At 61.5% G+C, this 22,560-nt stretch overlaps 2 protein-coding genes across 4 annotated transcripts in view; one reads left to right on the top strand and one right to left on the bottom strand.

Moving 5' to 3' along the window:
• The window catches only part of CBFA2T3 (CBFA2/RUNX1 translocation partner 3), a 98,689-nt gene that overhangs the window by 28,817 nt on the left and 47,312 nt on the right, over positions 1 to 22,560 (top strand). The window contains exon 1 of one of the 3 annotated variants that reach the window (XM_025371054.1): positions 5,203 to 5,499. The exons of the other annotated variants lie outside the window; for them this stretch is intronic. The gene's annotated coding sequence lies outside the window, so the exon portion shown is untranslated. Of the gene's footprint in view, positions 1 to 5,202; positions 5,500 to 22,560 lie in introns of those variants that run through there. 3 annotated transcript variants of the gene reach the window in all.
• LOC112614660 lies at positions 14,696 to 15,182 on the bottom strand. Its single transcript, XM_025371363.1, is given in 3 exon segments — positions 14,696 to 14,943; positions 14,946 to 15,092; positions 15,095 to 15,182. Coding segments are annotated over 3 exon segments (483 nt in total).

The following is a 22,560-nucleotide window of genomic DNA, read 5'->3' as shown; positions in this document are numbered from 1 at the left end:
AGATCACGCCATTGCACTCCAGCCTGGGTGACAAGAGCAAGACTCCATCTCAAAAAACAAGCAAACCTCTGTGCTTTCCCTACTCAACCTTCCCTATTCTATAACCGCCTGAAAACCACTGATCTTTTTACTATTTCCATCATTTTACATTTTCCTGAGTGCTGGTGAGTTGGAATTGCACAGTACGTAGCCTTTTCGGACTGACTTCGCACTTTTTTTTTCTTTTTGAGATGGAGTCTTGCTCTGTCGCCCAGGATGGAATACAGTGGCGCTATCTCGGCTCACTGCTACTGCAACCTCTGCCTCCTGGGTTCAAGTGATTCTCTTGTCTCAGCCTCCCAAGTAGCTGGGATTACAGGTGCTGCCACCATGCCCAGCTAAGTTTTGTATTTTTAGTAGAGATGGGGTTTTGCCATGTTGGCCAGGCTTGTCTTGAACTCCTGACCTCAGGTGATTCACCCCTGAACTCCTGACCTCAGGTGATTCACCTCCCTCGGCCTCCCAGAGTGCTGGGATTACAGGTGTGAGCCACCACACCCGGTCATCAGTGTTCACTTTCCATGGCTTGACAGCTCACTACTTTTTGTCATGGATAATATTCTATTGTCTGCATATGCCACAGTATTTTATCTATTCACCTATTGAAGGCTGTCTCAGTGGCTTCTAAGTTTTGGCAAATACGAATGAAACTTCTATAAACACTGATGTGTAGGATTTTGTGGGGACATAAGTTTTTAACTCATTTGGGTAAATACCAAGAAACGTGAATGCTGGGTCGCATGGTAAGAGTGTGTAGTTTCATAAGAAACGGTCAAACTGTCTTCCAAAGGGCTGTACCATTGTGCATTCCCATCGGCAATGAATGACAGCTCCCGTTGCTCCACATCCTCATCCTCACCGGCATCTGGGGTTGTCGGTGTGTTGAGTTTTAGTTATTCTAACAGGCGTGTCGTGGCCTCTTGTGGCTTTGCTGACACACTCCCTAGTGGCAAGGCCGCTGGGCATCATTTCGTATGCTTATTTGCCAGATCTTCTTCTCTGGTGTCTATTCAGATCTTTTGCTCATTTTTAATTGTTTTCTTATGGTTGGTTTTAAGAGTTCTTTGTATATTTTAGATAATGGTCATTTATCAGATATGTGTTGCCCAAATATTTTCTCCCAGTCTCCGGCTTGTCTTTCCATTCTCTTCATCGCGTCTTTTGCCGAAGTATTAAATTTTAATGAAATCCAACTTACCAAATTTGTATTTTATACATCATACTTTTGGTGTTATATTTAAAAGCTCACTGTTTTAGGTAGGGAGCTGAGAGAAAATGCAGGTGTTTAAGAAAGTTTATTCAGACATTTTTGATGAACAACAGTGGCTATCAAATTGCTATGGTATCTAGAATCCATTAGCCACCCACTGATTTTAAAATATCTATACCTATAGCACATCAGACTTTCTATTCTTGGCAGCTATCTAAACTTTTGTTGCAGATTTTTAGTTATAACAGAAAATGTCTGAGGGAGTCTACAGTGCTCAGAACTATTTTCTGAAGGTCAGCAACGGTGATGGCCTGGCCTCCCCCTGGACCATGCTGGCCTGGCAGGACCCCAGCTCTGCCAAAGAACAGCCTGTGACCTGCGATTACCCAAGCTTTCTGGGTCCCGGTGTTCTCCTCTGGCAAACAAGGCTGGTGGCAGGACCTACCTCCCAGGGCCACGGAGGGTACATGAGAGGGCCTAGCGCCTGCCCCTTGGCCAGGGCCCCTCAGACAGCGAGTCTTACCTGGTGTCAGAAGGGGCCGTGACTGCGGCGAAGTGACATACCGCAGGGACGCCTATGGCAAGTGTTTATAAACTGCGTCTTTATCCAAATCTTGAGCTGGGCACTGTTGAGCGGTTGAGAGGGACATCAGATGTGGGTGCTGCCCTTTGGGGAGGGGGATCAGGATGGCCAGAAGTGCAGTTGGCAGGACAGAAGGTTGGGGTTTTTTTCTGAGGGCAGCAGGGTGGGGCCTCAGAGGCGCACCCAGCACAGGTCAGCAAAGCTGGGGCTGCCCCGCTGTGCGCCGCGGGCCCTAGAGCCAGGCATGGTCTTCCCGGAGTTTCCATGGGTGTGTGATTGGGGTACTAGATGGTGGTGGGGAGTCAACTTTACTCGGAAAGGCTGCCATGCCATGAGGAGGGGGAGGAGGGGAAGCGGTTTCTTTTTTTTTTTTTTTTTGAGACGGAGTCCCCCTCTGTCGCCCAGGCTGGAGTGCAGTGGCCGGATCTCAGCTCACTGCAAGCTCCGCCTCCCGGGTTCCCGCCATTCTCCTGCCTCAGCCTCCCGAGTAGCTGGGACCACAGGCGCCCGCCACTTCGCCCGGCTAGTTTTTTGTATGTTTTAGTAGAGACGGGGTTTCACGGTGTTAGCCAGGATGGTCTTGATCTTCTGACCTCGTGATCCGCCCGTCTGGGCCTCCCAAAGTGCTGGGATTACAGGCTTGAGCCACCGCGCCCGGCCGAAGCGGTTTCTTTTAAGTGAAGTGAGCTCTTGCCTCTATAGACAGTGACAGACTGGGGCTCCCTGGGAGCACCCTCGAGTTCCCTCCTCCAGTGCTCTGCCTCCTCCCGAACCCTGAGTGTGGCCCTCTGAGGTCCTGTTCACCCGTGGTCTCCCTCCCACACAGGTGACGCTGGCCTTGTCAGACAGACTGCAGACATCTTTCACACAGGGCTGGGAGTCTCCTCCTTCAATGTCCCCTTGAAATGCCCAGGAGCTGTGACTTGGCCGCATCCAGGGCAAGAAACCAGTCCTGGGATAAGGCAGCAGGAGGTCCGTGTGGCTGAGAGGCTCAGCCTCTCCACCTGTAAAATGGGTGTTCCGGAAGCATCCGTGCAGCACAGGGGGAAATGCAGAGACGGTGCCCAGCTCTGTGCCGGCTACTGCCAAGACCATCTGACCACCCTGTGACCGCTGGGCTAGGCATGGGGCAGGCCCACTCACAGCACAGAAGGAAGCCCTCCTGCCTGCGACAGCCCTCTCTTCTCTACCACGCGACCGCGGCTCTCCTGAGTGGGGAGCAGGGGCTGTGGTGGGGCGGGAGCAGCGCCTGGGTTGTGGTGTCTGATGGCTGCAGTGGTATCTTCGGTGCCTTCAGGTCTGTCAGTCCTCAAATGGTTGTGAGCACCCTGTGTAAGTCAGAGACACCTCAACTGGTCACTTAACACCCAAAGCCTGCAGTCCAGAGAACTGAGACCACAGATGTGCTGCTGGTGCTGGGTGAGGGTTTCCGGCCCAGGTCCAGGCCGGCTTCTGCTCCCAGGTCCTGTGGGAAGCTAGAGCTGCCGCAGGCATTGTTGAGCTCCCAGCCCCACTGACTTCTGGGTGGTTCGCTGCTGAATTCTCCCACCTGCCCCCACTGCCACGTTTATGTTGCTTTGTAACATCTCTGAAACCTGGGGGCGTTTTAGGATTAGTACCGGCAGCATGTTTTCCTTTCTTAGTGGCACATAAAATAATGGTGCATCTTAAAATCCACTGTGCCTCAGAGTCCATGAAGCCAGGGAGCCAGGATGGATAAATTTCTAGCATAAAATCAGTAACCTCAGGCAACACACCCAATGCATGAGGACTTACACTATTCTGTGGGGTGGGCTCAGGACCTCGCCGCCCTCCACAAGGGCTGGGCTGAGCCACATGGGCAAGCACCATGTTAGAGCACAGTCTGAAAAGCAGGAGAATGTAGGTGCCTGGCGTTTGTGTCACAATTTTCACAGAGTCTGGCGGGCTTTAGACAGCACTCCCCACAGTGAGGAGCTGGAGGAACTGGCTGGGCCACACTGCGGTTAGTGACCCAGCTGACCAGACCACTACCCAAGGGCTGCAGGAGGCGGGGGTGCTGTCCTCCCCTTCACAGAGGCCCCGTTCTGGGTTTCTGTCTCCTTCCTCTGCCAGCTCAGGTGGGTAGAGCCAAGTCCACGAGAGGGACGAGGGGTGGGGGAAAAAGGCCCGCAGCACAAAGCTGGAATGGGCCATGTTTCGCACGTTGCTGTATTTTTATACTAGGGGATTGGGGACCTCGGACCTTCACATGCAAAATTTATGCGAAATGAGAGGCAAACCAAGGCCCTGCTGCTCTGAAGTTCTGGCTTCTTCTGTCTCCTAATGGTGACCTCTGGGTCCCACCCCCCGCTTGTATCTAAGAAATAAGAGCACGTGTGAGTTGGGGCAGGAAACAGGGAAAAGGCGCCAATTTTAGTAAAATGTACTAAGCAGGCAAATGCACCAGATACACGCCACAAAGTACTTTAGGGAAAGGCAAAGTGGTCGGACGAGGGGGCCCGCCGGCAAAGTGCGGAGAGGCCAGGGCAGCGGCTCGGGCCGTTTCTGCAGGTGGACATGAAACGCACAATATGCAAATGGCTGCAAAGCGTATGCAAATGACCTGGCCCCGGGGCCAGCGGGGGGCGAGGGCTTCACAGCGGACCCGCCCGGGAGGCTGAGCGGGGGGAGCGCGACCCCTGCCGGCCGCGCGCGGAGGTGGCCCCGGCCGGGACGGGCGCCGCGCGGGGGGCGAGCGCGGGGCGGGAGGCGGCGGCCGGAGGAGAGACTTTCCCCTCCAGCTCCCCCCCTCAACCCCCACCCCCACCCACCCCCACCCACCCCACTTCAGCCTCCCGCGCGGCCGCCAGAAGCCGCGGCTCTAAAGCTGCGAGACCCCCGGCCACCGACTGCTGCGAGGTGGGTGTGCGCGGCCTGCGGAGGGGGAGAGGGTGGGCGCAGGCGGGGGCCGCCCCCCAGAGCCGCGCCCCCTCCACGGCGCCCGCGCCCCGCAACCTCTCCGCCTGCCCCCGCCTGCGACCCCCCGCGCCGCCCCCCGCAGGAGGCCGCGCGCCCCTCGCCCCCTCCCCTCGCCCCCCTCCCCGCCCCCCCCCCCCGCTCCCCGCGCCCCCTCCCCCTCCCCGCGCCCGGTGCTCCGCACAGCCCCGGCCCCCACGGCCAGTTCTTAGGGCGCGCCCCGGTGGCGGTGGCGGAGGCGTTGGGGGCGGCTCTCGGCGGCGGGGAGCCCCTCTCCAGGCCGGCGCCCCGGGGCGGAGCTGAGCGCGATGGGCGCCGGGCGGGAGGCAGGTGGCGCAGCGGCGGCGGCGGGGGGCAGGAGGCGGAGGCGGAGCGCGCGGGGCGGGGGCCGCGGGGCCCCGTGAGACTCTCGGGCGAGCGCGCGGCGTTGGAGCCACAGGCGCGGCGGCTGGACCCGGCGCGGGCCGCGGAGGCCGGAGACCGCCCGGCGCGGGGTGCGCGCTTTGTTCCCGCGCGGGGTGGCCGGAGCCGAGTCCCCGGCATGGCCCAGGCGGCCGCCCCGCGCGCCCCAGCCCCGCCGCGCGCCTGAGCCCGGTGCGGCGCCAGAAGACGGCGCGCAGCCGCCTCCGAATCGCGGAGGTGGGGACCGAGCTGGAAGGAGCAGCTACTCCCGGACCGGGTCACGCGTGTGCGCCGTCCGCCGCCCCCCGGACCCCCCGGACCCCCGACCGTAAGTGCCGCGTCCGCCCCGCGCGCCGCCGCCGCTCTCCCCCGACTCCGCCCGCGGCTGCCGTTCCCGGATCTGCGCCGCAGCCGCGCGGAGCGCACGGGCCGTTTTGAAAGTTGGTGCCCACGGCAGGGTGGAGCCAGCCCGCCCAGCGCCCACCCATCCGGGCTGAGCGCAGCCCCCTGTGAGCGGAGCCTGACCTGCGGGGGCTGCGGTGAAACTTCAGGGGGAAACGACGCGCCCGGGCGCTGGAAGTCCCGCGGGCTCCCCTGGGGCCGCCCGGTTTTCCTAACAAAGGCCCCGCGGCCCGCGTGACGGGGACTCGGGAGTGGGGAGGCCGAGGGCGGCCCTGGGAGAGGCCGAGGTGCCGGCGGCCGGGCTGGGGAGGAGGGTCCAGAGCTCCCTCCAGCCCCTCCCTCTCCCGCCCGGGTCCCCGGCGCTGCCCGGCGGGCTCAGGGTGGTCCGCGCTGGGGGGCCTGGACCCTGCCTGGCGCGCCGCCTCTGGGGTCCTGACGGCCGCGGGCCTCGGCACAGCCCGGTGGCAGCGATGGCGCGCACAGCCTTTGGGAAGCGTCCATCTGTGTTGGGCAGGCCCGGAGCCAGGCTGTGGGAACAGCGGGGAGGGAGGTGTGAGCCTCTGTGGAGGGACAGATGGCTGGAAACGCAGCCCTAGACGGCTGACTTCACTTACGTGGAGCAGAAGGCGGCCAGGCTGGTGGCGGCGACTCAGAGCCGCTGGGCTCCGAACACACTGCGGGGCTGGCGCACCCCGCCCCTGCGCCCACCCCGTGTGTGCTGGGGCCGCGGCCGGGCTGTGCCCACCCCTTCACCCTGTGGGCTGAGGCCGGCTGACTTAGGCCCATTCCAGGGCCCAGGAAGAAAAACGTTTCCTTTGAAAAGAGCACGTCGCGTGCTCCAGTGGGTGGGGGCTGGTCGGTAGCTGTCAGGCTTGTGGCTCCGGCCAGGGTGCGGCTGCTGTGCGTCCGGCCCGGGTGTGCGTTTCCTCTCCTGGACCAGGAACAGGAGGTTCCCAGGGCAGCCACCTCGGAGGACGGGTCGGCCGGGGATAAGGGGCGGGGGCCAGTTATTCGGTGCCTGGCATTGCTCAAGTTGCTGCGAGGTTGGGGAAACTTCTTGAGACTGGGACTCCCCTGTGTCCCCCAGACCTGAAGGGGTGAGGGCTGGGCCTGAGCGTGTCCGACCCTCACCTGCCCCTGGCATCGCTTTCCGGGCAGGGGAGGAGGCAGGAAGGCGCAGCCCACAGTTCCTGGGCACGCTCATCCGTGGAGGGCTGGCTCTGTGTGCCTCTGGGGTTGGGCTGTGTCCTTTGCCCCGGCTCCAGTCTGGGCGTTGGGAGTCAGAAACTTCCACGGGGGCCAGACAGGCGGATGCTGCGCACGCTGGAGCCGCGGGGAGGGTCCTGTTCAGTGTGCCAACAGCACCGTGCCTGGAAAAGCCATGCTGTTTGGGACTGTCCTGCTGGGCAAGTGGCCACTCTTCCACACTGAAAGGGAAACAGAAAGAAGCGCCCAGAGCAGGAGGAACAGATGTGGCCTCCACCCGAGATTGGGGCTCAGGGAGGGCAGAGAGTATGGCATGAGGATCAGTCTTCCGGCAGGCTCCATCTCTCCTGGGATGTGCTGGGATCCTCTAGCGACAGGGGAGAAGGGAAGTTCACATGAGTGGTTCGTGGTGCTGGGGCCACGCTGTGGCCACCTGTGAAGCCAGGGCCGGTGAGCGGGAGGGCTTTCCCCAGACATCTCCTTCTAGAACCCTCCGGGGCTGCGCAGCCACACGCCAGCCGCCCGAGCCCCCCTGAGCTCTTCCCCTGCCGCCCGCTATCCGCGTAATTCAGTTACCACCTCCAGGAAATCTCTCTGGTTTGGCTCCACGTATTTTCATTTCTGCATGACTGGAAGAAATTAATTTTTCTCCCTACGTGAGGATCTGGAGACGCTGCGGGCAGGCCGGGTCACTAATCCCCAAGATCCCAGCCCTCAGGGCTGCACCAGGGAGGGCTGGGCCTCGCTGCTGCCACGTCTGGGGTGGTGGGGAGGGTGTGAGATGGGTGAGGCATTTTCCTGCCAGCTTCTGGAACCATCTTGGGGCTCTCTGCTGGCCTCCCCCTCCCCTGCTGCACCGTTTGCAGGTTGACTTTGGGGTTTTCTGATTCATCCTCAGCCTCCCACAGTGCCAGGGTGGAAGGATGGTGGTTGAATTAAGTGGATCTGATTTCCTTCCCAGGCAGGGAGGGAGCAGGAACAACTTCAGTGTGCCCCAGTGCTATGTGTGCCCTGCGGGTGTTCGGACCCAGCATGGAGGGAGCAGCAGGACCTTGTTAGTGGTGCCACAGGTGAAGGCACCGGCGTCTCCGTGGGGCTGCTCTCCCGGCCGGCACTTGCTGCACTGCCTGCCTGTGGCCTGTCTCTCCTCTCAGAGGGTCACGGAATGGTTCTTACAGCCTATGACAGCGCTGGGGATTACACGCACTGTTGTGTCCCTGTAACACCCACGAGGGCCGTGTAGCGTTCCCCATCTCCAATGCCAGGAGAGGTACAGTCACTCCACAGGTCATGCAGGGAGCCAGTCTGATGGTGGGCTGCATCGAGTGTCTCCAGGCCCCTGTCCAGCCCCGCCCAGCCCCTGTCCGGCCCCTGCCTGGGCGTTCCTTTGCCTGTGCCGTGTGATGGTGGGCTGCATCGAGTGTCTCCAGGCCCCTGTCCAGCCCCTGCCTGGGCGTTCCTTTGCCTGTGCCGTGGGTCCCCATCCCCAGCCTGCCAGGCCACGTTCTTAGAGCACCTGAGCACCCCCAAGGGGCCGGGGGATCTGGTGGCTGAGAGCTTGGTCATGACTCGGGGTTAGCACTGTAGGTACAAAAGCCCTCCTGGACACAGGCCCTGGGGCCCATCTGGGGTCAGGGCTCAGGTGGGAGAACTTGACCTCTGCCCTGCCTGGGTCATAGAGCCCCAGAGCCAACCTCATCCCAGCTGCTCTAGTCCTGCACCTCTGGCCAGCCTCACCTCTGCCTCCCACCCTGTGTGCAGAGGAGGGGGGTTGTTGTTGCTAAAGACCCTCCAGAAGCCACTGGAACATTGCCCGGCTGTTACCGCAGACAACATCCACTGTTCGTAGAAATCCACGTCCAGGCGACAGATGTCACCTCCCAGGCTGGCCTCAGGCCCCTGGGGACGGTAGGGACCCAAACTCTACAATTCGTCAATGCCAGACGGTGACTTTGCCACCACTTCACTTACAGGACAAAAAGTGCCCGTCCTCTGGTGCCCATTCCCTGGGCAAGTATTGATGGAACACCTTACTCCATACCAGGCGGGGGCAGAATCACATGCAGTGAGAGGCACCCAGGCCCTGCACTGGATCCTCACAGCAGCCCTGAAAGCACCGCTGCTGCCCCACTTTCCAGACCGGGAAGCCGAGGCCCAGAGAGGTTCCCAGCTTGCAGCACAGGAGCCGGACACGGGTGGGCGCCACAGGGCTCTGCCTCTGACACATCCAGGGTGGTCAGGTGCCTGGAACTTCCCACTGAGTTCTGACGGGGGAAGGCCAGCGTGGGGACGGCAGGGAGGGGGCCGGGCCCCTGTAGAGTCCAGTGCACACAGTGGGCTGGGACCCGCTGCCTCGCAGGGACAGGAGGGGGTGGAAACACAGCTGCCGGGGTACTGGCTAGGGGGCTGCAGACCACTTGAGGGCAGCTCAGAGGGAGGCTCATGACAGCGTCACCATCCTTGGTGTCAGGGTCTGGGCCAGGTTGGGTGGACACCATGCTGTTCGTCCACCTCGTGGCTCAGTCTCCCTGGGAATGCCTGTGTCAGTGAACCACACCCCAGATCATTTCCTGGGGGGTTTATTCTCCACCCCCTTACTTTCCTGGGCAGAGTGAGAAGGCCTGGTTCTGCTTCTGCAGTTCGCCGGGCCGGGACTGTCCTTTCAGCGGAGCCCGGGCTGTGCTGCAGGGAACAGCTCACCCCGCAGGCTTGGGAAGGGCCGCCTTAGCCAAGAGCAAATGCAGGCAAGGGCTTTGCTTGTCTGGAAAAAAATTCCTGGAGTGGAAACCGCCCTTGTAGCATCAGTGGAAAAGACTCAGGCGGAGACCTGGCACTTGGGCTGGAAACTGACGATGAGGACTGAGGGAAATTACCGCTTCCCAGTCCCCACTTCTGAGCTCGCAGCTGCCCCGAGGGTGGGAGCTGGGGTCTGAGCTCGCAGCTGGCCCCGAGGGTGGGAGCTGGGGACTCAGGACCCGCTGAGATCGGGCTTTCCGCCTGTGCTGTGGCAGTGAGTTTCCTGTGGCAATAAAACAGAAGTTCAGACTTCTGCTTTTTGTAATTCGTGGGACCTCACTGAGAGCCAGATGTCACTGGGAAGGAAAACAAAGATGAATTTGGCCATAATAAGGAAGATGTCTCCCGGAGCTGAGGCGCCAGCAGCCCAGCCGGCAGCTCACCCTACACTGTTCTCGGCCGCCTGCCTCTGCGTTTCCCACCCGCTCAGCCTCCCAGGGCCGGTTCTGCCCCGTGTCGGGTCTGGGCAGCACAGAGCCTCCTCGGCTGCCCCTGAGGCTGGGGTCATGGTGGATGTGGCAGGAGGAGGTTTGGGGAGGAAGTCCGGGCACCGACGCGGTCTTTTGTTTACTCGGCAGAGAAAAGTCCACACCGGTGAGGCAGCAGGTGGGACCTGCTGGTGACCAGGATGGGAGATGCCCGGGAGACGCCCAGGAAATGCCTGGGGCAGTCAGGAGGGCTCCTGCGCACCCTGGTGGCCCCAGGCCACAGATGGAACTCACGAGGAAGTCCCCGCCCAGTGTACCCAACCTCCTTGAGTAGCCAGGAAAGCCAGGGTGCAGTCAAGCCAGCAAGGGAAGCAGCACCCGTTGCAGTGAGGCCCTCTTACAGGTGGGGAGGGGCTCCCCACCAGGGCCGGGGGTGACTGCATCCCCCTGCCCTATTCTCAGAGGCAGCGGGGAGGGGGTGGGCAGCCGCTCAGCTTCTTGGAGCCCCCATCTGGATTCAGCTCCCCTCCCAGCAGCTGCGTGACCTACAGCAGATATTCCCGTCTGTCCCTCGGGTTTCAGACGCAACATGCGGTCACAAAGGCATCTACCCCTTCGGGCTGTGATGAGCTGGGAAAGGCCTGTGTGTGTCTGGGCTGGGACTGTCAGCCTCGTCCCCTTTCTGGGGGGACACCCAGTGGTGTCCTGCGACTCAGTGGTGCATGAGGCATGAAGGCAGCTCTGCACCCAGGCCCCCTTCTCTGCAGGCCCCCAAACAGAAGCTCACTTTCTGCACCTTTGCACAATGGGGTGGTCCAGAGAGACCACCTCAATGGTCAGACCCCAGACCCCGGGCCCTGTGCCTGCTCCACCCACGCAGGGACAGCCTGCAAGGTTGGGGCCAAGCCCTGGGGCCCCGCATGCACCATGCCACCTGCAGACCGTTTACAGAGGGGAAACTGAGGGTAGGATCAGTTGCACCCTCTAGTTACTCCCTGTCAGAGGCAGAATTCCCACTTGGGAGCCGAGGCCACCTGACTTGGGCCACCCTGAGCCTAGGTATTTCTGCCTAGGGGATTCTCAGGCCCCTCCCCTTGCCTTGGCCGCCACCCCGGGGCTCCGCAGCCTAATCCAGCGCAGCCTGTACTCAGAGCACAGTGGACCTGGGGCCCTTCCACGCGGCGTCTCCTGCGCCAGAGACATCAGAACCCAGGACTGCCCCTGACCGGTGGCAGCGTTGGGTCTCTGGGCCATGGCTGTGCCTGAGTGGACAGAACAGGGGCCTTGGGTGCTGGACTCCACGTATCCCTGTGCCGGATGGTGGCTTGCAGCTCCACCACGTGGCCTTCAGTTCCCTTAAAGAATGTGTCCTTCTGAACTTCGGGGGTGGAAGAGGGCAGGGCACAGCCCTTCATGCCTCTTTCGCGGCGTCTCTGCCTCCCCTACCAGGCCCTGCCAACAGCAAGAACAGGCAGGCAGCAAGGCCAGACCTATCTCCACTCTGGGCCTCCGTGTCCTCACCTGTCCCTTGGGAGGGTTGGTCAGCACTGCAGTACCGTGTACTGTGCACAGGGAAGACGGAGCCTCGCCTGCCGCTCCCCGATGGTGCAGGCCAAGCGTGTGGCTGAGACCCTCTCTGTGTGGCCCTGCTGGCTGCCGTGTCCCCACTGTGCCTCTGCAGCCGAGCTGCTCCTTCAGGGTCCACCACTGTTCATGCCCAGAAGCCCAGACCATCCAACAGGGGACCTGGGAGCAGAGTGTTCGGGAACATGCACGGAGCCTCCCCTTTGGGCCCGAGTCAGCTTCTCCTGTGACCTGAGCAGCCACCGTGTGGCAGCCCTTGTCACCCATGCCTGTGTGTGCCGAGGGGCAGCCTCTCCCCAGGGAGCTTCAGCGTGCCAGGGAAGGGGCGTGGATCATTTCAGACTGTCTCGTGGCCACGTTGAAAAAAGGAAGAAGAGGCCGGGCGCGGTGGCTCAAGCCTGTAATCCCAGCACTTTGGGAGGCCGAGACGGGCGGATCACGAGGTCAGGAGATCGAGACCATCCTGGCTAACACGGTGAAACCCCGTCTCTACTAAGAAATACAAAAAACTAGCCGGGCGAGGTGGCGGGCGCCTGTAGTCCCAGCTACTCGGGAGGCTGAGGCCGGAGAATGGCATGAACCCGGGAGGCGGAGCTTGCAGTGAGCTGAGATCCGGCCACTGCACTCCAGCCTGGGCTACAGAGTCTCAAAAAAAAAAAAAAAAAAAAGAAAAAAGGAAGAAGAGACTGGGCAAAATTAATGCTTATAATATATAATCTTACTTAACTCAGTGTGTCCAAAACTCATTATTTTCGACATGCACTGATTTTTTAAGTGACTGAGGTATTTTATTTAAGCTCTCGCAGGGGCAGTGTGCACCTTGAACTCACTGGGGTCTCGCCTCCGCCCTCCTCATGCCGGTTCTGTGCTTGCGGCCGTTGCACTGCACAGAGCAGAGGGACAGGGATTTCACCAAGTGACACACGCATGGCATGAAGTGGCCACTATGGCTGTGGGGATGCAGGCGTGTGGCACTGTGAGGCGTGCGGAGGCGTGTGAGGTGTGTAGAAGTATGTGAAGTGTGCAGAAGCATGCAGACGTGGCACTGTGAGGCGTGCAGTCTGGGGCCCTGCCCTGGGGGAGCGCAAAGCATCCCCCAGGAGTTGACCAGTGAGGCAAATGGGAGGTGCACCAGGCAGGGCCGGGGCCACAGGGCAAAGCCTGTCTGGAGAGAAGGCTGGTGGCTTGCACACTGAGGGCCTGACGTGTCTCTGGGCCTGCAGGCTTCCAGCAGAAGTGACGTCTCCAGGTCCTGGCTCCATGCCATCACCTCCCTCAAGCTCCCAGGACCTGGCCCAAGAGGCCATTTTCTTTTCTTTCTTTCTTTTTTTTCCCCCAGACAGTCTCACTCTGCCACCCAGGCTGGAGTGCAATGGTGCAATCTCGGCTCACAGCAACCTCCATCTCCCAGCTTCAAGTGATTCTCCTGCCTCAGCCTCCCGAGTAGCTGGGATGACAGCCACACGTGTGCACCCGGCTTGGTGTGTGTGTGTGTTTAGTAGAGACATGGGTTTGCTATGTTGGCCAGGCTGCTCTCGAACTCCTGACCTCAGGTGATCCACCTGCCTCGGCCTCCCAAAGTGCTGGGATGACAGGCGTGAGCACCGCACCGGCCTCTTTTTTCCCTTTCTTTAGAGTGGGGGTCCTCCTCTGTTGCTCAGGCTGGAGTGCAGTGGTGTGATCATGGCTCACTGCTGCCTTAACCTCCTGGGCTCAAGCGATCCTCCTGCTTCAGCCTACAGAGTAGCTGGGACTACAGGTGTTCACCACCATGCCCAGCTAATGGTTTTTTTAATTTTTAATTTTTTTGGTAGAGATGGAGGCTCACTACATGGCCCAGCCTGTCTCAAGCTCCTGGGCTCAAGTGATCCTCCTGCCTCAGCCTCCCGGAGTGCTGGGATTGTAGGTGTGAGCCACTGCCCAGCTTAAGAGGCTGTTCTACGGTCATTGAGTCCAATGCCAGGGCGCTTCTTTCCTGGAAGCGTGCTCTGCCCGTTTGCCGGGATGAGGAAGCGGGGGCTGTGTGAGGGGCCACCTGGCAGCCTGTCTGGGCGACGGCGCCAGCCCTGAGGTCACTGTATCGGGTGCCGTTGCCAGGGGCGCACATGCAGGTGCGTGCGTGTAAAGTCTGAGTGTGGATGGCGTGCACACGTGTGCATGTGTGTGGCATACCGCGGTGTGAAAACCAGGCCGGGAGGAAGCATGACCTATGATCTGGCTGTCCAGACTCACAGGGGATCCCCACAGCCAGCCTCAGAGAATGTTCCGCGCATGATAAGTGTGTCGGCGAAGTGCTCACCCTCCCCAAACCCTCCTTCCCGTCCCCTCTGCACTGTGACCCCATGAGAGCTTTTATAAAGCATGAGTCGTGACACCAGGGCTCACCAGGGGCCACAGCACCTGCGTCCAACCAAACCTGCCCAGACCCAGGGACCGTGCTGCCCCGGGACTGGGGTGACCAGAGGGACAAGCAGAGGCCTGAGCTGCAGGCCAGTGCCCCCAGCACCTGCTCACTCTGCACCACGGGGCCAGCCCACGGCCCTTCTCCACCTCTGGCTCATCCTTGGCATGTGGAGGGGCTTCTGCCCAGGGGACCTTCAGGCTGGAAAGGTCACTTGCCACAGACTGGTCCTTGTGGGCCCCTCCCACCCCTAAGGGTGTGCTTGTGTCTCTGGAGGGGGGGTGTTTGCAGCAAGAAGGTCGCTCAGCTCCCACTCACTCCAGCCACCAGCCTTCTGGGCCCTGGACTCCACCCTCCTGGTTACCAGCACAGCCAGGCCCACAGAACCAGGGCTGGGGTCACAGCAGTGTCTCCCGCTACCTGCCTGCAGGTGGGCCCCAGTAGACAGGAGCAGAGCCCCTGGGAGGGAGGCTGAGCCCCTCTCACATTTGCCCCCGCATCTCCTCACTCCTCCACCCCTAGCTCCCAGTCTGCCCCCTCCCCATCTCCTCACTCCTCCACCCCCAGCCCCCGGTCAGCATCCCCCACCCATCTCTGTGAACTTGCCTGTTCTGGACACCTTGGATGAGGGGGACGGGGCCACAGGTGGCTGTTGCATCTGGCTCTGTCACTCAGCACGGGGCCTTCATGGCTCCCCGCACTGGAGCCTAGTGGGGAGCGTCCTTCCCTGTGGCTGAGTTGCACAGCACTGTGCGGAAAGACCATGTTTTGTGTGTCTGTTGATGGACCCGTGGGTTGTTGCCCCCATTGTGGTTACGGTGGACCACGCAGCTGTGGGTATTGGTAGTTTTTGCGTGGACGACACAGCCGTGGGTATCGGTAGTTTCTGCGTGGACGACACAGCTGTGAGTATTGGTAGTTTTTGCGTGGATGACGCAGCCGTGGGTATTGGTGGTTTTGCGTGGACCATGCAGCCGTGGGTATCGGTAGTTTTTGCGTGGATGACACAGCCGTGGGTATCGGCAGTTTTTGCGTGGACCACGCAGCCGTGGGTATCGGCAGTTTTTGCGTGGACCACGCAGCCATGGGTATCGGTAGTTTTGCGTGGACCACGCAGCCGTGGGTATCGGCAGTTTTTGTGTGGACCACGCAGCCGTGGCTATTGGTAGCTTTTGCAGGGATGAATGTCTTCATTTCTCTTGGTTGGATTCCTAGGAGTAGAATCCCTGGCTCACCTGGGGACTCTGGGTTTAATTGTCCACAGGGTTTCAGGGGATAAATTATCAAGAAAAGCTGCTGTCCTGGTGGGCAAGGGGCTTGGCCTTGCTGTCACCGCGTCCTCCCGCAGGCACGGGAGAGCAGCCGTCTCCACACCTCTCACAGGCGATGGTGCACTGGCCCCGGGGATGGATGCGGTTGCCTGAGGTCACCGGCTGGTTCAGGGACGCTCTGGGTTGTTTGCAAGCGGCGGCCAGGCTGCCTGCAAGCTGCTGTCCTATTTGATTCCACAAACAGTTATGGGATCTCTCCAGCACCTGCTTTCTGACCGCGTGACTTGTGCCAGATTCTGTACCTGGTTTCTTTGCTTCTACCCCAGCCCCCTCATCCCAGGTCCATTTTGCACTTGGCAGACAGATGGGTCCCATTAAAGGCCAGTCACAGCTCTCCAGGGATGGAGCCGAGGTCCTCGTGGGGCCAAGACCACACAAACTCCTCTCCCTTCCATCACCCACCATCACCCACTCTGCTCCGCCTTGCTGCTACCCACCATGCCTGGCTGGCTGCAGTTCAGGGCCTTTGCGCTACTGGCCCCCATGCCTGGAATGCTCTCCCCCGACGCCTGCATGGCTCCCAGCTTCCCTTCCTCAGGTCTTGCTCAGATGTCACCTTTTCAGTGGCCACCCACTCACCCACCCCGTGCCTCTCCTGACCACCACATCTCCCAGCCCCGGCCGTGGGTCTTGTACGTTTGCACAGGATTCCTGGGCTCCCGTCTGAGGTCAGCTCCGTGGGGCAGGACTTTTGTCTGTCTGCCCCCCGCACCTGACACGGGAGGTGCTCAGGACACAGGCACCCTGTCTTGCCTGAGGGACGGTCCCCAACACCCCACCTGGCAGGTGACAGGGCCCGGGGTCGCCGGCTGCTTCAGGGCCGCCCTCACTGGGTGCTGGAAGAGGGTTGTTTGCACAGCGGCTGGGCTGCCTGCAAGCTGCCGTCGTATTTGATTCCACAAACAAATACATCCCGTGTCCGCTTTCCAGCCCTGGGGCTTGATCCTGGGTCTCGCCTGTGTGGGGGCAGCTGGACGTTGTGACCACAGAGGCAGCTTGGAGTGGCCTAGCGTTGTGACTCCCTCACAGACGTGGCCTTGGGCCCGCTCCACCTGGTCATCGGCCCCTGAGGCCGGGGAGTGAGGGAGCGTCCCCTAAACCACAGGATCCCGGAAACGCCCCCTCCAAGCACAGCTGTGACAGAACCGGGCAAGAAGCTGCTCGGGCCCCAGTGCTGCCGAACAAAACACCCCAAACTCAGAGGCGTGAGGCAGCCCTGGCGGTGCCCAGAGACCCTGGGGCCGGGAGATGGAACAGAGCCCCGTGGCCCTGTGATGGCCCCATGGTGGCCAGGGTCTCGGACGGGTGGTCTTCCCTGCTGGGGTTCAAAGGCTCAGCTTGGGGATGCCAGGGGCTCGGTCAGCAGCAGTGGGTGCCGCCCTCCATGTGGCTCCCACTTCAGAGAACACCCCATGCTGGGCAGGCTTCCCCAGGTCGGCATCTACGGCTTTTCTGAGCTGACTGCAGAGTGTCATGAGGCGCCTCTCCATCGTGGCCCGTGTAGGCCAGCGGGAGGAGATCAGATCCCACCTCCTGAGGGAGCAGGTGGGTCAGTATTGGCTCGCCACGTGTCAGTAGGGCTTGGCTCCTTGGGTAGGGGGATGGGCTAGCTGGGTCTCTGGGGCCTGGGGAGGAGGAGGCAGGAGGGGGATCATCCCAGGCAGTGCTGGCTTCCCAGGCTCCCTCTGTGACAGCTGAACCCCCTACAGCTGCCGCCCAGCCCCGGAGCAGCCTGGAGATTATCACCCGCAGGGTCCATGCCAGGCTGGTACCTGGCTGGCATGGCCCCCGTGGCCAAGGCCGCTGTCTCCCTGGGTGCCCAGCTCTGACCTCATGAAGGGTTGCAGGGAGGTCCCTGGAGAACAGGTGGACCCGCCTCTTCCCTAGCCCCTCCTCCACCCCGGCAGGATTCGGACACCCAGATAACAGGCTGGCTTTGGGGTCAGGATCTGGCCCCAGGAGGAGCTGGGGCCCCCAGTTTCCAGCTGCCTCTCCCCATGGACGGGGCCCAGCAGCCTCACCTCAGCGGGGGTGTCAGTGCTGCCTGGGGGAGTCCATGCACCTGAGGGCAGGGCGGGACCCGGCTTGTCACATTGACCTGGTCTTCATGCTGACGTCTCTGGGCCACGCTTCCATCTGACCTAGCTCCTTAGGTGGTGCCCATTCATTCCTTCGACAAACAGTGATTGGTGCCTGCCGTACGCCTGAGGCTTCGGCTCCGTCTGGGAGAGACAAGTGAAGGAGGGGAGCCGCCATGTGTCGCCCCCCAGGGCCGTGGGGGTTGACGCTGGCTTCTCTGGTAAAGGGACATGGAGCTTACCTGCGGGAGGAGGGAAGGGCCACGCATGCCAGGCCCGAGGCAGGAGTGTGCCACCACCTCCAGGACCAGCGAGGAGCCTTGTCTCAGAGAAAGGAGATGAGGGCAGGGAGGCGGCGGGGGCTGGGCGGGGCCAGACTGGCTGCCCTGCCACTACAAGGACCTCGTTCTGAGGTGGGGCACAAGTGACAGGCAGGGAAGGCCGCATGAGCTCCTGGGAGCCTACGGTGCATCGAGGCATCAGCCGGATCCGGAGGAGGAATTCCCAGCAATCCCCGCTGTAAATGCCTTCATCCCGTCTTACAGCCAAGGAAACTGAGGCTCAGCAGGCCCCACCCTGCACCTAGCTTGTCCCTCGGGAAGATCTTGCCCTCGGGCCTCCGTGCAGCCATGCGGTGGGGGCGGCGCTCACCCACACTCTCCTGAAACAAAGCTCGTTGGCTGACCCAGGGCCACCTGGTGTGACATGTGACAAACCGTGTCATAGCTCTGAGACTCGGCCTGCTGACCGACCCCGAGCAGGAGAGATGGAAGGAGGTCGCTCCACCTCGATGCCTGAAAACCGCAGCGCAGGGCAGTGGAGATGCCGACATTTTGGAGATGAAGCTGGGACAGACGCCTCCCAGCCCACAGCACGCCGGGTCCCTCGGAGCACTTGGGGGGCCTTCAGTGGTGGATTGAGGAGGTTTGTCCAGTTGGACATTGGAGGATGAATTTGTCACACCTTTTACATGCTGGAAGCCCCCTGCACAGAGTCCAGATTCACTCCTCGCCTCTGGGAAAAAGGCTGGGCTCTTGGAGGCAGCAGCCTGGCCCCGGAAGCCAGTTGTACCCCGGCTGCAGCTCTGCTCGGACCTCCTGGGAATTCGCTCACTGGCCCCACCACAGTGGGACTGACCCCCTTTCACAGGTGGGGAAAGTGAGTCCACCCAGCGCCCACCAAGTGCTCCCTGCAGAATTCACGGGGGCCTCCCCCGCCTCACGGAGCTGACGTCCAGGGGGCAGAAGAGATGGTGCCAGCTCGAGGCTGCTGCCTGTGGGAGGCAGGACAACCTTGTCTTTCTAGTCCTGGTCCTTCTGTCTCTCTTTAAAAAATCATCGTGAAGGCCGGGCGCGGTGGCTCAAGCCTGTAATCCCAGCACTTTGGGAGGCCGAGGCGGGCGGATCACGAGGTCAGGAGATCGAGACCATCCTGGCTAACACGGTGAAACCCCGTCTCTACTAAAAATACAAAAAACTAGCCGGGCGTGGTGGCGGGCGCCTGTAGTCCCAGCTACTCGGGAGGCTGAGGCAGGAGAATGGCCTGAACCTGGGAGGCGGAGCTTGCAGTGAGCCGAGATCGCGCCACTGCACTCCAGCCTGGGTGACACAGCGCGAGACTCCGTCTCAAAAAAAAAAAAAAAAAAAAAAAAATCATCGTGAAAACGTTCACACGGCCTCTGGTAAAGAGAGGATGGCACCGACTCCAGAGTGCCGCCCACGTCCTTGGTGACCGGGGCTCCCCATGCTGCAGCCTGGAAAAGCCCATCGCGGGGAAGCTGGGAGTCCAGGGTGCAGGGGCAGCTCTGAGCCCCCAGGAAGGCACATTCCCAGACTCCGCACACGCAGGGGCTCCTGGTGGGCAGTCGGGCAGACAGTGAAAGCTGAGGGACGGTCCCTGAAGAAAGGAGAAGCCTCTGGTTCCCGTGTTGCCCTGGAGGGAGGAGCAGCATATTCAGAGCCATCCAGGTGGCCTCAGGCAAGTCTTGAGTCTCTCGGAGCCTGTGTCTCCCACTGCACAGTGACCGCTCGCCCCACCTGCCACCCTCAGAGTTGTCCTCCTGCTGGGATGAGAGTAGCACGGGGCACTCGGAGCAGGTCTCTGGCTGCCTGGCACAGGAAGGGCCTCTCTTCTCTGCGGAATATTCCCTGGGGGCTGCTTTGACTCAGCAGCACCGTCCCCCCGCCCGGCCCCCTGCAGATCTCCTGGAGGCTGCATGAGAGCGCGCGGTGGATGAGTCAGGGTACCCAGAAGGCTCCGCTCAGGAGGGAGCAGCAGAGCCAGCCCCTCGTGGGTCTCCCCCAAGCAGCTGCCACCGCGGCTGCGGCTGCACCGTGCCCGAGCCCGGCCCATCTGCCTGCCTGGCACCTTCCCAAGGCCGGGGGCTGGGAGAGGACCAATCAGGGCAGGGCTGGAACCTGGTCCTCTGCCCACTGCGGACATGGCCCGCTGCCCCAGGGCCAGGGAGCACGGTGTCCAGGACGAGGCCCTTGCTGTGTGACTCCGGGCAGGCCCCTGTCTCCTCTGCTGCCTCCCCCTTGGGCTGGTGCAGAGCGGAGACCCCTCACAGACACAGCAAGCCCTGGGCTTGGCCACAGTGACCGGTGGCTTCTAGTTTCTTCGGGGGCCGTCCCTCAGTTTTCACTGTCTACCCGACTGCCCCGTTGTCACCCACACGTGGTCAGGGGTGTGCGGCTCTGTGGCCTTGGTGGAGAAAGCACTCAGTGAGGTGGCAGTGGCCTCCATCAGCCCGAAGCTGTGGGCAGGACTCGTCGTCATGGCCCCTGATTAGGGCTAAATTCAGCAGGTGGTTTCCTGCACCTGCTTGGCCCCCAGTGCCTGGCTGCTCCCACTGTGTCCGGCCAGCTGGGGCAATGGGTGAGACCAGCTGCATCTGGGCAGCAGAGGCTGTTTGACAAGAGTGACCTCATGCTCCCGGCCATGGGGCCTCTGCCTCTGGGGAGCCACAAAGCTTGTCCTGAGCCGCCTTGCAGGGACCACTCCCTGCATCCAGCTGCTTCGAGGCCCCGTGGCACAGCACTGAGAGCTGCCCTGGTTGCCCCCGCAGCCACCACTGGGCCCTCTGCCTGCCCTCCTCCCCGTGGCCTGTGTCTGCGCTAGCCAGGTCTGCCCATTGCTGGACCCTTCTCCAAGGCCATCCAGGCCATCACCCCTGAGAGCTTCATTCTCTGCCGCCTTCCTGGACCCCAGGTCCCTCTCCTTTGGTCTCAGCAGAATCTAGTCTCCTCGTGGTCAGTGGCCCCAGGGAGGCAGGGCAAGGGCGGGGCTTGTGCAGGGCCACTGGGGCGGTCCTCAAGGTACACAGCACACCCCATGTCAGCACAGCCCTTGCAGCTCCCAGCGAATAGCGCGGAAGGCGGGGCCCAGAGAGGGCAGATCTTCACCCAGGCTCACTAGGACTCAGCCCAGCAGGTGCGGCCCCTCCAGGGTAGACATGACCACCACCTGCCCTGCCCCCACCCCATGGGGGTCCTTGCTTTAGCCCAGCAGGCGCAGTCCTCCCACCCGGGCTCCTTGCTTTAGCCCTGGCTGGGTCGCTGTGACCTTGCCTGACTATGCCCCCACCTCCACCCGGGTCCTTGCTGTAACCCTGGCTGGATCGCCGTGCACCCTCAGCATCAGATCCCAGGGTCCTGAGGGTCTTCCTGGTCTTTGCACTGTGGTGATCTATGCTTCCAAAGTCCTGGCCAGTGAGCCTGGGCTCCTCCCCTGGCCCCACCTTTGAGACAGGACCATCCTCGGGGCTGGATTCGGCATTCTGGTCTTTCCCCAGAGCCTCCCCAACCTAGAAGGTGCAGGCGTCCAGCCCAGGAGCCCAGCGCCTACATTCCAAAGCTGACCTCCATGTCAGGGCCTTCCCACCCTGACAGCACGAGCGACAGATGTGTGAGCCGGGTTGCAGAGGACGTGCGGCTTGGCCTCCCTCCCGAGCCGTGCTGCGCACCGGGACTGGGCTGTGCGGAGCCTGATGCCCCTTCATGACTCAGCTGCTCCTCGGCTCACACAGCAGGAAGTGCATTTGTTGCTCATGTTGACTCCCAAAGGCCTCAAACAAACAGCCCTTCTGGTGGCAGTGGATGTGGCAGGTAACGTGGGCAGCCAAAGGTCTGAGAGGCCCCCACTTGGGCTGAGGTCTCTGTGCAAGTCCCTGGCGGCTCAGGAAACCTCGAGGCAGCAAGCAGGAGCTCAGCCTGGTGGCCTGCCTGGAAGAGGAGGCAGGCAGGGGGCAGTGGGCAGAAGCACCAAATCCTTACCTCCTCTGTGCGATGAGGAGGGGGTGCAGGTCCCCCCGTTTCACAGGGAGAACGCTGAGGCCCAGCAAGGCCAGGGGACTCACCCACACCAGTGGACGCTGACTTCAAACCCGAAAGTGGTGCCCCCAGGTCGCCAACCTGCTGTGCGGTCTCAGCACATCACAAACTGCTCCGCGTCTCTCCCTCCACATTTGGCAAATCGGGGAGACGTGGGGTATTTGGAGGGACCCGGTGGGAGCCAGGCAGCTGTGCAGGTGAAGGCACTGGGGGCCTGTGTAGAGCCGGCTGTCAGGGTCGGGTCTCAGTGCTGTCCGTCCCGCTGTGCACCTTGAGCAGTTCCTTCCTCTCTGGGCCACTGCTGCCCCATCTGCACAGTGGAAAGAGTGAGAGGTTTATGTTTTCATCATGATTATATAACAGAACAGCCTCCTGGGGCGGGGGGACTGCCAAGGTTAAATGAGTTAGTATTTTGTTGGCCACGTGCAACCACACAGGGGCAAAGCCTGTGCTACAGGAACATTGGCGTCGCTGTCTCCGAGGTTGGCATGGGATTCCAGGAAGGGGCCGTCCACCACCCTCCGGTGGCGGCTGCAAGCCGGGACCCAGCCTGTAGGAGGGATTTGCCAGGGAACAGGCGTGGGTTGGCAGCTCGCCAGGGCGTGGGTGCGTTCTTGACCCCGCCCTCGGGAAGGCCTCCAGCACAGCCCTGGCATGGGGCAGGAAAGGCAGAATGTCTGCCCCGGGCACCGGCATGGCCAGGCCCTGGGACTCAGGTCCTCTCTTCTCTGTGCAGCAAAGGGCGGACAGGATTTAATGCTCCACTCCATAGAGCCCCTTCCCACCGTGCCCAAGCTGGTGCCCGAGGCAGACATGGTGAGTGCACCGCAGC

This window comes from Theropithecus gelada, chromosome 20 (assembly GCF_003255815.1).
Source record: "Theropithecus gelada isolate Dixy chromosome 20, Tgel_1.0, whole genome shotgun sequence".
Classification (NCBI taxonomy): Eukaryota; Metazoa; Chordata; class Mammalia; order Primates; family Cercopithecidae; genus Theropithecus; species Theropithecus gelada.
The sequence above is the reverse complement of the archived record's forward strand: the minus strand, read 5'-3'. Positions and strand labels throughout refer to the sequence as shown.